The sequence below is a fragment of the Bombus fervidus genome, chromosome 2 (assembly GCF_041682495.2).
Source record: "Bombus fervidus isolate BK054 chromosome 2, iyBomFerv1, whole genome shotgun sequence".
Classification (NCBI taxonomy): domain Eukaryota; kingdom Metazoa; phylum Arthropoda; class Insecta; order Hymenoptera; family Apidae; genus Bombus; species Bombus fervidus.
Genome location: NC_091518.1, coordinates 22,146,670 through 22,162,127, shown reverse-complemented (window position 1 = coordinate 22,162,127; position 15,458 = coordinate 22,146,670). Strand labels below are relative to the sequence as shown.

Sequence of the window (15,458 nt, the reverse complement as noted above, 5' to 3'; positions counted from 1 at the left end):
TATACGGAATAATTATAAAACGAATAATATCGTCATCTGTAAAATATCTTCGCCCATCGATCGGTAAATTGTACGTTGTTTGTTTCGAAACTAACGAGACTGTTTATTTTTCATTCGAAGCAAAGAGATTGTTGGAAAGAATCTGTAAATTTTTTTTATAATATTCAGCTTATACACATCCAATTAGTTTAATGTAGAATAATCACCAAATAAATAACGATATCTTAAGCTATATCAGTTACTGTTGCTGCTCCATCGCGACTTTGTATTCTCCTTCATATTGAATCGATTAACCTAACTGCAAATAAAATTGTCTCTGTAATTTCTTCTTATAACGAGTCATCGTCCTTGTACGTTTGAAAATTCTATGTGGGACCATAGAATAATCGAGACCAGTGCTGCCTACCTGCTTAGTCATACACGTTAGAGATTTTACTTTTGCTCGGTTAAGCAGAACAAGCTAGAAACCTTGAACGGTGCTACGGAATTCTGACTGGAATTCGTGAGACTAGTAATCGGGTGAGATTGTATTTCGTTCGAGCGTGATTCCGCTTGGAATGGCCAATTTGGTTTCCGAGCACTCGAGCTGATTTGGCTTCTGATTTTTGGAATCTTGGATATTCGAGGCACGGAATTCATCGAATTTTCCACCTTAGGTTTCTCCTTCTTTTACTCTTTTTTAACGTCTTTTCGAGAAACAGTCAAATTAAATAGAAGAAAAATAATTTATCGAATGTGAACTGGATAGGATAAAACTTGTTAAGAAACGCTACTCGAGTCGCAAAGGGATTAACGAATATAATAATATAACACATAGTACGGACTACGATATATTCGAATTTGAAATAACAGCGAAATATAATCCCACGTATAATAGAATTACATATTACAATAAGCACTAATCTTAGAATACAAACGTTATTACAAATATCCGAGTAACGTAAACATCTATAAAATGTACAGTTCTCTCCAGATTTTTATTTCGATATTAAAATATAATATTATATTTTATTTTTCATCAACACTTCGATATCTTATTTACTTGATAATTTAAGATTAAATATTTTTGTTTGTAACGGATGAAAGATCTGTCACTGGCGAAAGTCGCGTGTATTCGTGTTCTAGAATTAACGGCGACATGATAAATTATAAAGACCAGGAACCGCGATAAAATTATCTTTAAACGTGTCATTTTATTAATCCGAAAGATGTTAAGGAGAAACAATCGTGGGACGAAATTGGTCATTCCAACAGCCAGAGTAGAATCTGGAAAGATTGGGGTGCGATCAAAGTGCCAATTAATTAAAACGAACGTGACCACTGTTTCTTTTTCGAACGATTAATTTTAATTAATGTTAGCTCTTAAGAACTTCCGTCGAGGATCCGCTCGATTCCTACCGTAATTTCGATAATGATAAGTTTGTTAAGTCGTTATCATCGTCTGTGTTGGTTCGTAGTCTATACGTGAAAAATAAATTGTAAATGATTCAGAGGAAAAATATATTACGCGCGCGCGCGCGTGCACACACACACACACACACACACACATACAGAGGGCTTGATTAATCCTTTGATCGTTTAGTTCTTTTATAAAATATATATACGAATCTTTCAATATTTAACGCTAGAACTACCTCGGTGATTAAAATGATTTTAATTCATAATTTTTCGCAATAATTTTATAGCAATGTTTCATAGGGACGTATGTATTTTACAATTAATTTATGATGTATTTCGTGCATTTTTGGAAATTTCAATAATTTCCTGTTTACCGTATCGCTTGCATTATGTATTTCTTCATGTACATAATTTCACTTCAATTCCTTTGTTGCGAGTTCTATGCTTTAATCGTTGGTAACTCTAGCGTTTAGAAATCTCGCTTCCTATACGATCAGAATAATTTATGATGCAATGAAAATTATAATCTGCATTAATAATAGAAAAGTGAGAATCTGTATCCTTCGTGTTTGATTCTCGAGCTTTCTCTCTGTATATCAAAACTTTATTTCTATAAACGATTCTATCATCGAAGAGGCTATCGGCAGAGAGCTGAGAGACGGAGAATTAAAACGAAGAAGAACCTAGTCGAAGGAAAGAACTCGACAGACCCAAAGGGTTAATCGAAAGGACGAATCTTGATGAAACTCGGCGAAGACTCCTGATGAAGAGGAAACGATAAAAAAAAAAAAAAAAGGGGAAAACAAAGTAGTTCAAATCGATTTCAGGACGGGTACGAAGGAATTTAAAAAATCGGACCATGGCATGAATTAGCGGCCAATAATGTTACGTCGTTACTGTACAATAAGACCAATTTAATCTTTTTAATCCGAGTTGTATATACGATAAGTTTAACGATAAACAATTCTGTGTACCTACTTAACACAGAACAAAAGAAAGATAGGGAACAAAAGAATGAACGAAAGAGAAAAATAGAAGAATGACGAACAGCAGCGAGATACGTGTGTTATATTATGATAAATATACATACATACTTATATGCATATATAAATATATATGTATATATTTATATATTCCTAATGTACGATGAATATATAAGTCCACGTTAGTTTTATGTAGATGTATCGTTAAATGATCGACGTGTTGCTGTATTGCGTGTTTTCCTTAAAAGGACGGGTACCACGGAGAATATTCATTTTTGGGACATTTTGAAAGCAAATACGAAAAATAAAGAAGACCGTACGTAGGTACGCGTATACATACACACATACACGCACACACATACGTATTTACACGTCTACACGGCCCACTATCTATTTTCTGCGATCTCTATGCCTATGTATAACCGAATTATATATAAATATATATATATATACTCGTGTATATGTATATACAGGGTGTTGGGGAAAAATGGTTCAAGAATATTCAATCGATTGTACGTGTCGTTTTGTAAATGAAGTGCTTCAGAGTTGTAATAACAAACTGTTGTTCGTCTTTGATATATGTTGCTTCTATTTATGTACGATTACTTATTACTATTTTTTATTTCATGTACGATATTTTTTTTTTTACAAAAGGCCGGTTGCAATAAAGTGACGAAATATTTTTATGTACTTCTCTATAATTCTTCATTTTCTCATCCTTCATTCTGACGTTCTTCGGACAAGAAAGTCATTTCAATTTGATATTTCGATCTATTAGCTTTGTCTTTACGTTCGATTTATCAGCTATGTTAACCGTGTTATCGGAATTCTTGTTCGTAGAATTCTTTATAAACTGTAAATTTGTATATTCTTGAACCGTCTTCCCGAAGTATCCTGTGCATATATTTAAAACGAAGCAGTGTTGTAACAAGTATAGTTCGTGCGGTATATCCGTCTCAGGGGCCAAGTTACTGGGCTGTAGGATAAAGAAGTCAAAAAGAAAAAAAAAAAAAAAAAAGAAAATAAGAACCATTACGATTAATAGCTTACGCTAGCCGAAATAAAGGCATCCATTCGAAAGAATAGCGCACGAAAACGTATAAAATTGAAAGGAGGATAAAAATCATAGAGAACGGTATTATATTTTCCAAAATGCTGTAAAACGGTGTTTGCAAATGGGATATCGAATTGAAAAGAAAATTACAATTGCAAGTTTTGGCATTATCAAGTATGTATAGAGATTATATGTCAGAAGAATTAGCGTTTCGAAGTAGTTCGATAAGACGATAAGATTTTGGATCAGACTTAAAGCAGAAAGTGTTAGCAAGTTTATGGAAGATCGGCCGTTAAGCCGACGAAAGAAGGGAAACGGTTTGAGGACCATAGTACATAATTAAATTTAAAACGGATGAATAAATTTCAATTTTAATAGAAGAAGTTGAGAAACTCTATTATCAAAGCTGAATAATCAAAAATGGAAAATAAATTCAAACAGTGATTTAATAATTGCAAATTAAATGCAAGATCGCTCTGACAAATTTCTAGCTAATTTAAAACAATTCGAATTGTGCAATCAAAATGAAATTATTTTGTTACAACGGCTGGAATAACTAAAAATCGAGGACAATATTAAATTGTGAATTCTATCGCACAATAGGTAGCAATAGGATGCAAATTTTTGCGGCTCGTTGAATCAAAACGACACGAAAGATAAATCAAATACAAATAATATGCAACTACGTATAACGTGAAACGAACTGTTAAATATAATTACGATAAGAGGAATGTTAAAATCGACAAAAATTGTAATTTAATAGAGGCGTCGAAGTAATTTCTTTGTTAAAAAATTCTTTCGTAGAGATACGTTTTTCGACTCGCAGATCGCAAGACTATCTTCTTACAGCACTGTTGAAATCGAACCAAAAGCCAGAAGAGTGAAAGAATATAAAAGTAACAGGACGTAAGATTCAAAAGAAACGAACATCTTGTAACTTTAAGTAAGAATCGTTCCTTTGTTCGCTCAAACGAAGATGGCGAGTTAACGACACGTCGTCATCGACCATTCGATTTATCAATTGCGAAACCAGCCAAGGTATACATTATCGTTTGCCATCGGTTTGCGTCGTCGTTGCTGCTGTTGTTAAATTAATTAAAAAGAAAAAAAAAAAAAAAAGAGAAGATAAACCAGAAAGACGGAGTTCTATGGAATCGTGACTTGAACAGGAACCTTCGCGAAATAAAAGAGCGAGAGAGGTAAAAAAAAAAAAAAAAAAAAGGGGGATTCTTATCAAGTGCCTTTGTGTATTTTTGTAATTTAAGCTAAACTCGATGTAAGTCTTTAACCCAGAAATACAACAGTGTAACCATCAAATGTATATCGATTCTGCAAGCGCATGCTCTTATTAGTTTTCGATAATACGTTGTAACTTGTCGTGCTTATAAACGTTACCAATTTTTCTAATTATTCTTCCACGTTCTTTTCACCGTTCCTTTTTTTCTAATTAACGTTATATCGCGGTTTCTTTCGTTTCTTTTTCTCCTTCTCCTCTTCGACGTTCTATTCGAAGTCGAGAGAAGAAGAGTAACGAAGCTCGTATTTCTAAATCTCCTATGGACCTTGTAACAACATCTCGAAGAGTGAGAACGATAATGAAAGAAAGTAACGAAACAATAATTAAATAAGGGGAATAAAATGAAATAAGACGAGGAAAATAACATTTTCTTTAGATTTTAAGCTTTCACGATGGTTGATGGACGTTATCCTTCTGCTTTTTCGGCATCAGTCGCGTTGCACCTTCGGGCGCCGGTTTCCGCAACGTCCACGAAATGTTCGCGCAAAAGCGTAGCGCGTAACACGACTGATCCCGAGAAGCCGAAAGCACGATAGTTTGTCGTCGAAAGGGGAAATAATTTCGATCCTAGAGGTGTATAATCGTTTCGAAGATATCGACTTCCGGTTTTAGACGATACACCCGCTCGATGTCTACCGATTAGCCGTTGCCAAGGTGAATTTATCGATGTTACTTCGAGTAAGCGAACAATGAAAAACGTTATCGTCGTTGTCTGTTCGTTGTATGAGTGGTGCGTGACGTGACAATACTGCCATCTCTCTTCGGCTGATAGGGATACGATTAGGTCGTCGCGACGCTTTTCGAGGAAAGGCAACGGAGATGAGAAACCAGGCGAATTCTTGGACTCGGCCACGCGTCTTTTCTGCGCTAAATTTTAATGTAAGACTACCTGTCATCCAGATGCAAACGAATGGCTCTAATCCCGAGGGATTATTGTACTTCGGTGATAATAAAGAAGCGACACTTCAAATCCTCCATGTGTCTTTTCATTCATATTTTTCTTCTTTTTCGTATTTTTAATATTGTCATCTCTGTCGTTGTCGTTTTCGTTGTATTCTTCAGTGTCAGTAACCTTTTATTCTGTTTCGATGGCAATAAAGAAGCGATGTGCAAAAGTTTCACTCGTATCTCTTCCTTCGAACTTTCCGATTTTTCCCAACTTCCAAATTTTTCCTCGTATTCGTTGCTCCTTCACGTTGCGCTTTCTATCGTTCGATCTTTTATCGTACTTCGATGACGATGGAGCAGCGGCATTCGAAATCCTCCGCTATTTAAAATTCCTTCTCCTCGAAACTTTTCCTTCGATGGTCGTATCTTTCGTTCTACCTCGACGATAATAAACATACAATATCCAGAATTCTTCGTGCAATTTGTCTTTTCTCTTCTCGTTCCTTGTTATTCCCTTGCATCTTTTAGTACGAAGAAGTACCAAGTTCGTGGTTTCTACTGGATATTTTATCGGCGTAGAAACAAAGAGGTATTCAGGTCCGTAAATTTGTTTTCAGGTCGCAAACGGGATACCTTACTACCGGATAAGGGATTGCAAATTATGCATCTCTATAAACGAGAAGAAGGTCGTGTCTCGATAATCCTAGAAGTAAAAGCTCTTCGTTTAAAAACTATCCGTAATACGTCAGTTTGTAACAATAACTTCCATATATTTAGATATTCGTAGTTTTTAAATGGATTTGAACGATATGGTTCCAACTGTGTACCACGGTAATGCATAACACGTTTTAAGTTGAAAATCTTAAATGAAATAAATTCTGACAATTACGCATCCCTCTTTATTTGATATTCCTTTGGCTATTTTTAATTTACCAAAAAATCAATTTCACAGTTTCTTCGTAGAAATCCTACATCCGTCTATATCCTCGTACGCTAGAAATTCATTCGAAACTTTCAACGTATTTGTCGAAGGTCTGCAAGCTCTAAACTCGTTATTATCTCCTGGAATCGATGCGATCTCGAGATCGATTTTAACGAGAGCCCTGAACTTTTCAGCTTCGGTAACGAATGCACACGGTCCCAGTCGGATCCCGAAACCTCTACTTTTTCCATGTTAATATCGTCGTAAATCTTATTGGGACGTTTGGTTGATAAATAACGGCAGCCAGACGCATGCGTCCATGAGCATCGATTATTTTGATTGGTACCAGATATTACCAGGCTCCAGTCGTGGCAGTTTGCCACGAGTCAAAACGAACGTCGAATTCTTGTAACCTCGAAAGCTCGGATAAACGATAACAAACGATATTCCGTCAAATTTGGAAGAAAAATGTTTCGCGCATCCTTCGAAATTGCACCGTGAAACGCGACAGAGCGATAACGTGGAACACGACCAAAGAAAGGTTTTACGTTTATCGTGGACAGAAGATTCGAATTGGAATTTTTGCCCACCATTGACATGCGTGAACAGAGTCGTTTGAAAATTTACATGGTAATACGTGGAACTTTTTAATGGGAACGTGTACCGATTGGTTGACTACGGCAGATATTCCGGTGGAAAATTAACGGTATCGTCGAAAGTTTTTATTTTCAGGTAAATTATAAATAGCACATAGGTGTATAAAATAAACGACAGAAAAAATAAAATAAAATAATACTGCTACCCTTTGTTCTTTAACGTAGCTGCGATATTTGTTTTTTAAAAGAATCGCGAAAAATGATGTTTACTCGTCTATTTCAGCATCAATTACAGCGGCTAATCGCTTAATTAATTAATCTTCTTTTTTCAAATAATACTCTATGTTATTCTCGAGCAAACTGTTTCGTTCTCTTTCTCGTATTTTATGTTTTAAACGAAAGACTAAAAAAATTTCTTGAAACGTTTTACAATTTTTAATAAAAGTTGAAGTACGAGTTTCAAGAAGATCCTGTTATGTAGTAGGATTATTTAAAGAAAGTATAAAGTACATGCATTTTACATTTATTAAAAAAGAAGATGTACGAAAGGCTACTAATAGTAGATCGTAATACGAGTGGCGACACTTGAAATTACATCGAGGAAACGCAGGAAGCAGTTTATGAAACGCTTATGATACCTTGGTGACCAGCCGAGGAGACATCGTAGACACAGGACCGAGGCACGCGACTTATTAAGAATTTTTAGTATCTCACGTGATATTCGTTCGCGAGATAACTCACCTGAATATTTTCTCACAAAGTATTCTTAAAAGCATTCACCTTCGTAGAAATAAACAGGTTGGTTCAATTAAGGAGAAAATTGCGCAAGAAAAGAAACGGATAAAACGAGCAAAATTGGAAACGTTAACAAGAAAAGGGAACGATTAAGAATATCGTACCGAATGGTCCAAGTTGATTAAAAAATTAAATAGAAAAGATAAAAGAAGTATTTTTAAGCTTCTTCCGCCATTGTTTCCCTTTGTCTTTTAATTAAATAAAAAGCTCGTTCTATCGAACATGCTTCACCTTGCGTATACGCGTATTTCTCGCTTTTATTTACTCGCGTGGTATTTGCTGAAACAGCCCTGTTCGATTCGTGCTCGTTTATTTCAACAGAGTTTCCTTTAAGGCAGAAACTAACGGCTTTTGGGAAAAATTTATCAAACTCGCTGATGAACGAAGGAAAGTATGACTACCGTAAAACCAACCACCTGCAAAGAAGCTATTCGACTTTGGGAGGAAGAGAACCAGCAGGAAGCTTCCACCGCGAAGGAAGTAATTCTGAGCTTCCAATGGCCTCCTATAGAAAAAATGGACAACGCTTTGGCGGTTTTGATCAATTGCGAGAAGCTCTCGCTCTCGACTAACATGATCGAGAAGATCGCTGGTAGATATAATTTTTGATGGTTATTTTATATGACACGTTTAATATTATATATATATGACAACTATTTTTATTCTCTCCTTTTATTAATTATCGCATCGTGACTTCCATGAATTTACAGGAAATGTTTTTTGTTTTTTTATTATACAATTTGTACTTTACGATTTGTCCAGCTGGACATTCGCTAAATTTTTCTAGCTTAATTGATAAATAACACGTGGATGGCTATCCCCAGCGGGATACCATCTTCGAGTTTGACTATTTTATTTCTTTAGTGAGTTTAGTAGGGTGTTTTCTTTTTAGTCTTCTTCCTATGAGAATAGTTAAAAAAAAAAAAAAAAAAAAGGAAGAAAATGCGCAGAATGTGTTTAATATACAAGTGTATATGAAATATGCAAAGTTTAACACCTGTTAAAATGTTTGGCAGGTAAAACATATTTCTGCTTGGATACTATCTTTTTCATTTGCTTTTATAAAAATATGAATTTACGTAAATATTTGCAGTCTTCTAACGATTATGCGTTGTCTATAATAATATTCGTTTATTTATAACAAACAGAATTTTGATGTCGGTATCTATAAATTTAGGGAACACGGTTAAAGAATTTTATCAAATTTACCACGTTATATTTTATATTATTTATACTCTTCGGTCAACAAGTTTTCTACTAATATTTCATTTCTAATCAATTAATCGTCGCGTTCAATTACACGTAAACGTTTTGTTTCAACCATTACGCTACGCTATGTCGTCGTCACTTTTATCTCGACCTGTGCTGCTGTTCTTTTTTCTTTTTTTTTTTTTTTTTTCTTGAAATCACAATACATCGCTCGAGAAGGTTGACGCGACGGTGATATTAAGATGATATATCATGGAGGATCCGGAATCGGTAGATTCGCGTGTATCTGTCATCGTGACGAACGCGTTGGATTAACGAACGAAGTCGTTCAACCGGGCAAAATAATCTCGCGTAAATGGAATTACGTTGCGGGTCACGAGAAATGGATCGTACCAGCTGCTGGATTTCCTTAATTGACGTTTAATTATAGCTCGTTTAATGACATTCTATCTGACTCGATTATAAATGAATTATAGACAACGCGCGCTATTGTGCAAAACATCGTCCTTGCCGAGCGTTCTCCAGGTTCTTCTATATCTCAGAATTCTCGTTTTTCCTAGATATTATCCATTTTTATCTCCTTTTTAAATTTATGAGAGATTTCTCGTTTTAATTAAATTCGATCTAAATATCTCTGTGCAAATTCGTATTTGCATTAAAATATTATTATATTACTGGAAGTGAATTTATTTTCTTTTAACAGAGAATGTTTTATTAGAACACTAATAAGAACAGGAACGAAGAATTAAGTCGGCGCGAGAAAGAAATTAAAAAAAGATTAAACATTCAACTTTTATTGTTCCTCGATCAATTTTCAGGGATTTCAAAATTACATAAATCGTGTAAGTAGAAGGAAAAAGAATTTTGAAATTGTTGGAATTGACGTAGGGATCGGAACACTGAAGAACCTAAGGATCCTCTCGTTAGGACGTAACTTGATAAAAGGATTCGCTGGCTTAGAAGCATTAGGCGACACTCTGGAGGAACTTTGGATTTCGTACAATCTGATCGAGAAAATGAAGGGAATCAATGCGATGAGGAATCTGCGTGTTGTCTACATGTCGAATAATTTGGTTAGGGAGTGGACCGAATTTAACAAACTTCAAGAACTTACCAATCTTCAGGATCTCGTATTCGTCGGAAACCCATTGTACGAGAGCTTAGAGGTAGGTTTATTCGCGTCATCTTCATCTTTAGCTTGATCTTGCCGCATTTGTAAAAATACCTCAAAATCTTGTTATCTTCTATTCAACGTTATTAAGAGAAAGAATGTTACGTTAAACGTTACGTTACTGATAAACGCAGTCGATAAAAAGATACTTTTCGTGATTCGTGATTCTATAACGAGAGTATTCTTTGAACAATAATTTAATAAACGATGATATTATTACTATCGAACTCGTAAATTATAAATTATAGATCGTAGATATCTTTGTTGGCAACCTTAAAATTTTATGTTAAACAGGAAAATTACAGGAGTGCTTTGTAATTTGCCAAACTTAATTCCAAAATTTTATTTGTTCTATTAATAAAATTTGTCATACGAGTCAAACGTTACGTTATACGAGATAAATTATTACGAAAAACGACTTGTGGCTTTTAAAATTTCGGTAATAACGTTAGTTTCATTTTGTGCGAGCGAGCGATATCACAGCTCCTGACGTTACATAATTGTCAAAATTCAGGCTTCCAGATGTAAGGCGCGTCTTCTTGAAAGACATATCCCGACGTTTCACAGCAGGGTGTTCTTTGAATTTTGATGAAGGTAGTTGGCGAAACGTTGGGATATATTTATCAAGTAAGAGATTCGCGTCTTTTATCTGGAAGCCTGAGTTTTGATAAATGTAGAAATTTCATGCATTCACGCTTAAAAATGTTATATTCAAATGTTTTGTACGAAATAATTTCTGGATTTCTTAAAATGTTGTATTCACGAAATGACGAAAGAAATACTCGAATAAAGAAACGTTGCAACAATTTGATCGAACGCAATAATATTTCACAGAATGCATTTTCAGGTGGAGAACTGGAGATTGGAAGTCGCCAGACGTTTACCAACGTTGGAAAAATTAGACGGTGAATTAATTATACGGGCAGAAGAATGCGCGAATGCGCCGCAAAAGCTTGATAGTCCTCTGTCAAATCAGAAACCAGTCGAGTAAAATACGAGTAGAATGGTGTCCTGACACGTTTGTAGATCCTTTTTAATTGTACTTTTAATTTTTTGCAGTTTGTGATCGATAATTTATTAAGACGCTTTATTCGTATAGTCTTTTCTATATATGTATATTGTTTTTAAGATGTAAGAAAGAAAATTTTGTAGAATTTTTACACGTACGCGTGGAAAAATGTAAAGCAGATATTTTTGTAAATTTAATGCTAATATTTATCGTTGTTAATTTCTTTCATTTGGATAAGATCTCGTACCTCAGAATTCTTTAAAGACAATTTCATTTTTAGATTTAAACATTACAGCGTCATCTTCTTCCACGTACTTTGAATTATTCGTTACAAATATCACATCTCCGTAATAAGAAACACAAAGAAGGAAATATAAACTTCCTTCTTAGAAAATGAAAATGAAAGAAGGACATTATACATGTAAAAGAGAGAGAGAGAAAGAAAAAGATAAATGAAATAGCAGGAAGGCTGTGAATATAAGACCGTAGTATTTCCGTACATTTATATTAATTTATTCGTCTTACGATACAAGACAAATCGTACATACGTTTCTGGTGATTGTAAAAGGTTGAAAAAGCAAATAGAGTTCGATTGGATTCGATGCACGAGATTATACCGAGGATCGGACAGACGACATTTCGAGAGATTATCGTTTCTTCTTCTTCTTCTTCTTCTTCTTCTTTCGTTTCTCTTTGTCTCGATTTTCTTTTTTTAAATAATTTTTCCTAAATTCGTTTTTCACATATTGTTTCTTATAGTTTCTCTTCGAAGGCGTGTGTGAAATACAAAGGTGTGTTGTCGATCTTCTCCTCCAGTTTCTCATTTTTTTCGTTTTTCTTTCTTTTTATTCTAATATATATATATTTGTTTTTATTTATTTAGTTGTTTTATTCTCGCGTGTGTACGTACGTACGTGTGTATTTAGACGCAAACGAGACGCGCGTGAATAAATCGTGCAATAGAAAAATTGACGAGTGTGCGTTTTTTTTTCTTTTTTATAATCGTTCGCCTTTTCCTTCGAAATTACCTACTCCGACTGTTCTATCTACGTTATTGGTCGCCGATTTCCTTCGATTATCCATTCAATTTCCCCTATAATTTCCCCGTTTCAATAAACTTTCCTCTTCCGTTAACGTCATTAACGTTCCTTTCTTCCAAAGATTCTTAACCACGATCGCGATCGAGATTTGTTAAAAACTCGCAAACTATCCACGAGAAAGTCCAATGAGATTCAAACTCGTTCAACTACATATATTATACGTTCTTTCGTCTGATACTCGTCCAATTTCGTCGAATCGATCGATTCGATTTAGAAACACGACACACGCGCCGTGTCGAGGAGATTGGAAAAGAGCTGTAGAAAGATTTCAGATTGTACGAGCAAAATCAAACACTGAATCCCTGTGTGCGGGACACAGATACGCAAGGGGTTAGACACTTTCGCTTGGTATTCTTAATTATTCGATTAAATTCATTATACATGCGTGTAACGTGTGTGTATGTGTGTGTTTTCTTTTTTTTTTTACATTTTTCCGCGTACAACCTTACGCAATATGCAACACGGTGCAACACGAGCGCAGGATCATCGTTCATCCACGAATTTTCATTTACTTCCTTTTCTTCTTTTTTTTTTCTTTTCGTTTTTTTTTCCTTTTTCGTCTTCCACATCGTAAATTCCATTCTCATTCGCATGCCTTTTCTTTTTTCTCTCTTATTTTATTTCGCTTATATCGTTTCGCTTATATCGTTTCGCTTTTGTAAACGTCGATCGAAATCCGTCGCGCGATATTCGACGAAAGGATTCGATGGATCGCGCCACGCGAGATCAGAAGAAAATATCGCTGCAAGTATATTTGGATCGAGAAGTGAGAAACGACGGCGGTGGAAAGATAGAAAGAGATACGTTTAGCCAATGACGAGTAAGAAAAATATCGTATATCGACTCTCTGTGGGATTGATTCTTTAATTGTCGAAGCGATGCGAATCGGCGGTGATTATTTCGTTACTTTAATACTTTATACTTTAATGTATACGTATATATATATATATATATATATAGATTTATATATTTAATTATTTCCTTCATTCTTCCATCTATTATCGGTATTTTTATATGCAAGGGAAAAAGGAGTCACTTTCTTTCAATTACGATCGATGGACGTATCGAGGTTCGAAATAAATCCTCATTCTCCCTACTTTATCTTCTTTTAACGACGCTGTTTTCAGTTTCGAAAAATGAGTGTTCGGTTTGAACGTTGCGTCTATGTGCCACGGCCGTTTAGCATTGCTTCGAGTTTCGACGGTCTCGACGGTAGCATTTTGTTCCTTTTTTTTTTTTTTTGTTTTTAACATTTATCTTTAGATACATCAGGCTGATAAATTTAAACGATTTTTTTTTTGTTTTTATTTTTTTTTTTTATATTTTCCTTCCTTTTTATACGCTTCTCCTGCAATTCGATTCTTCTCCTCTCCACACAAAAATAGTTCTGATAATATATATATATTTATATATATATATATATGTTCTCTTTTTTTCAATAGTCTCTCTTCGATTTTCGATTTTTTTTTTTCTTAATCCTCAATGTTTCCTTTTTTTTAAATAACAACATTACTCTTCGTTTATTTAACTTCGTTAGTTACCAACACCGATTATATTCAACACGATTTACACTGAGAAAGATCTGACGAATTTCAAGGCTATAAACCTCGAGAAGAGGAGTCGACTTGCTTCCCGCGGGGATGGACTTTGATGTTTCGTTTTTCAACTTTTTATTTTCTTTTCACTTTTCCTGATATTCTCCTTGTTTCTTCCCCATCGAGTGCCGATGCTTAAAACAATAGTCGCGTATCAACGACGTATCAACGGCGACGTTCCTCGTTTTTCGCGGTGCTACCTCGTTTCCGGTTGCGAACCCGTCTTACGTCGAGGCGAACCGTTGCTTCTGCTTCTTCACGAAATCCAGGGCCATCTTGTCGCCGACTCTCGTCTCCAGAATTTGTAGAATCGGATGATCTAGAAACGAAAAGACCAATCGTAGATTTTACGTCGATCGAAGATTTTTACTGAATCTGTTACTTTGTGCATTGTAGCGCGCGAAGACTTGTAAACGTCCGTCAATAGCTCGTACGCGATGTACGAGAAAAATGAAAGAGGGAAATTCGTAATTTTAGTACAATCAAACTTATCATAACGAAGAGTTTCGAATATTTCAATTTTCCCAACTACCTTTGCGATATCTCTGATTATAAAGATAGAAGAGCGCGGGGGTTCTGATCAATTTCGAGTCTGCTAAAACGTTCACTTACTCAGCGATTCTTCCGAATGGATATTTTTAGAGAAACATTTTATCAAAATTACGTTGCGTCTGATGAGATTGTTATGAAATTCGTTTACTGTTTCAACGTCGTGGAAATCGTATTAGCGTTTGATGAAGTTTCGCAACAAATTCAATTATCGTATCCAGCTACCCTGGAGCATCGAATACGATATAAACAATATTAAATAACAATATTATCGCATTTCATATAACGATATTATGATATAAGAATATTGAAACAACAAGGGATATAAACCAGTATCGAATATTTCAATAAAATAAAAGACCCTACGTATAATAGTTTTACTTTGCCTTCGTCTATTGCGAAGTTTCCTCTTTCAGAGAAAACAGATGAAAACGAATCGAATAAGAACGAGAAGATTGCACGTAGTACGCGTTCATCGAACTCACTTCGATTCTTCTGATGCATCAGAGGTAACTCGGTGTGCTTGAGGCCGTGGAAATTGTCTATGCTGGCATTCGAGTCGGTAACACCAGGTATCGTACTGAGCCCCAAGAACGCTTCACCAGCGAAGTCATTCGCCGTGAGCACGTCGTGGTCCATTACGGTGAACAGCACCATGGCGTTCGGACTTCGACACTGCTCCACGCTCACGGAGCTAACGACAGAGAAGTTCGTAGAGTCGATGGCATAAAAATATACGTCAAGCGATCACGATAATCAACCGATAGAGAAAATATCGATCTGATTACTTTGAAATGTTACGATCGAATGAAAGAATCAACTTTTTATAGGCATAATCCGAGATAATTCGATAATTCAAGTATTGGTATGTTTTAGTACACAAGTCTCCCGA

At 35.3% G+C, this 15,458-nt stretch overlaps 2 protein-coding genes across 4 annotated transcripts in view; one reads left to right on the top strand and one right to left on the bottom strand.

Moving 5' to 3' along the window:
• Positions 1 to 7,461: 7,461 nt before the first annotated feature.
• LOC139992591 (dynein axonemal light chain 1) lies at positions 7,462 to 11,592 on the top strand. Its single transcript, XM_072013546.1, has 4 exons — positions 7,462 to 7,936; positions 8,272 to 8,525; positions 10,031 to 10,308; positions 11,161 to 11,592. Exons 2-4 carry the CDS (start codon positions 8,327 to 8,329, stop codon positions 11,302 to 11,304), a joined length of 621 nt encoding a protein of 206 aa, XP_071869647.1. The 5' UTR covers positions 7,462 to 7,936; positions 8,272 to 8,326; the 3' UTR covers positions 11,305 to 11,592.
• Positions 11,593 to 12,024: 432 nt separating this feature from the next.
• Positions 12,025 to 15,458, bottom strand: part of Unc-13-4a (BAI1 associated protein 3) — a 124,746-nt gene continuing 121,312 nt past the window's right edge. For all 3 annotated transcript variants that reach the window (XM_072013534.1, XM_072013524.1, XM_072013528.1), the window contains 2 exons: positions 15,052 to 15,260; positions 12,025 to 14,336 (listed from right to left, as the gene is read on the bottom strand). In XM_072013534.1, the coding sequence (XP_071869635.1) occupies positions 14,242 to 14,336; positions 15,052 to 15,260 (304 nt within the window). In that variant the 3' untranslated portion in view covers positions 12,025 to 14,241. The remainder of the gene's footprint in view (positions 14,337 to 15,051; positions 15,261 to 15,458) is intronic.

Coding starts and splice junctions, on each gene's coding strand:
- LOC139992591 (XM_072013546.1), top strand. CDS start 8,327: ATGACTACCGTAAAACCAACCACCTGCAAAGAAGCTATTCGACTTTGG. Junction 8,526..10,030: donor CATGATCGAGAAGATCGCTG/GTAGATATAATT, acceptor GAATTGACGTAG/GGATCGGAACACTGAAGAAC. Junction 10,309..11,160: donor CATTGTACGAGAGCTTAGAG/GTAGGTTTATTC, acceptor ATGCATTTTCAG/GTGGAGAACTGGAGATTGGA.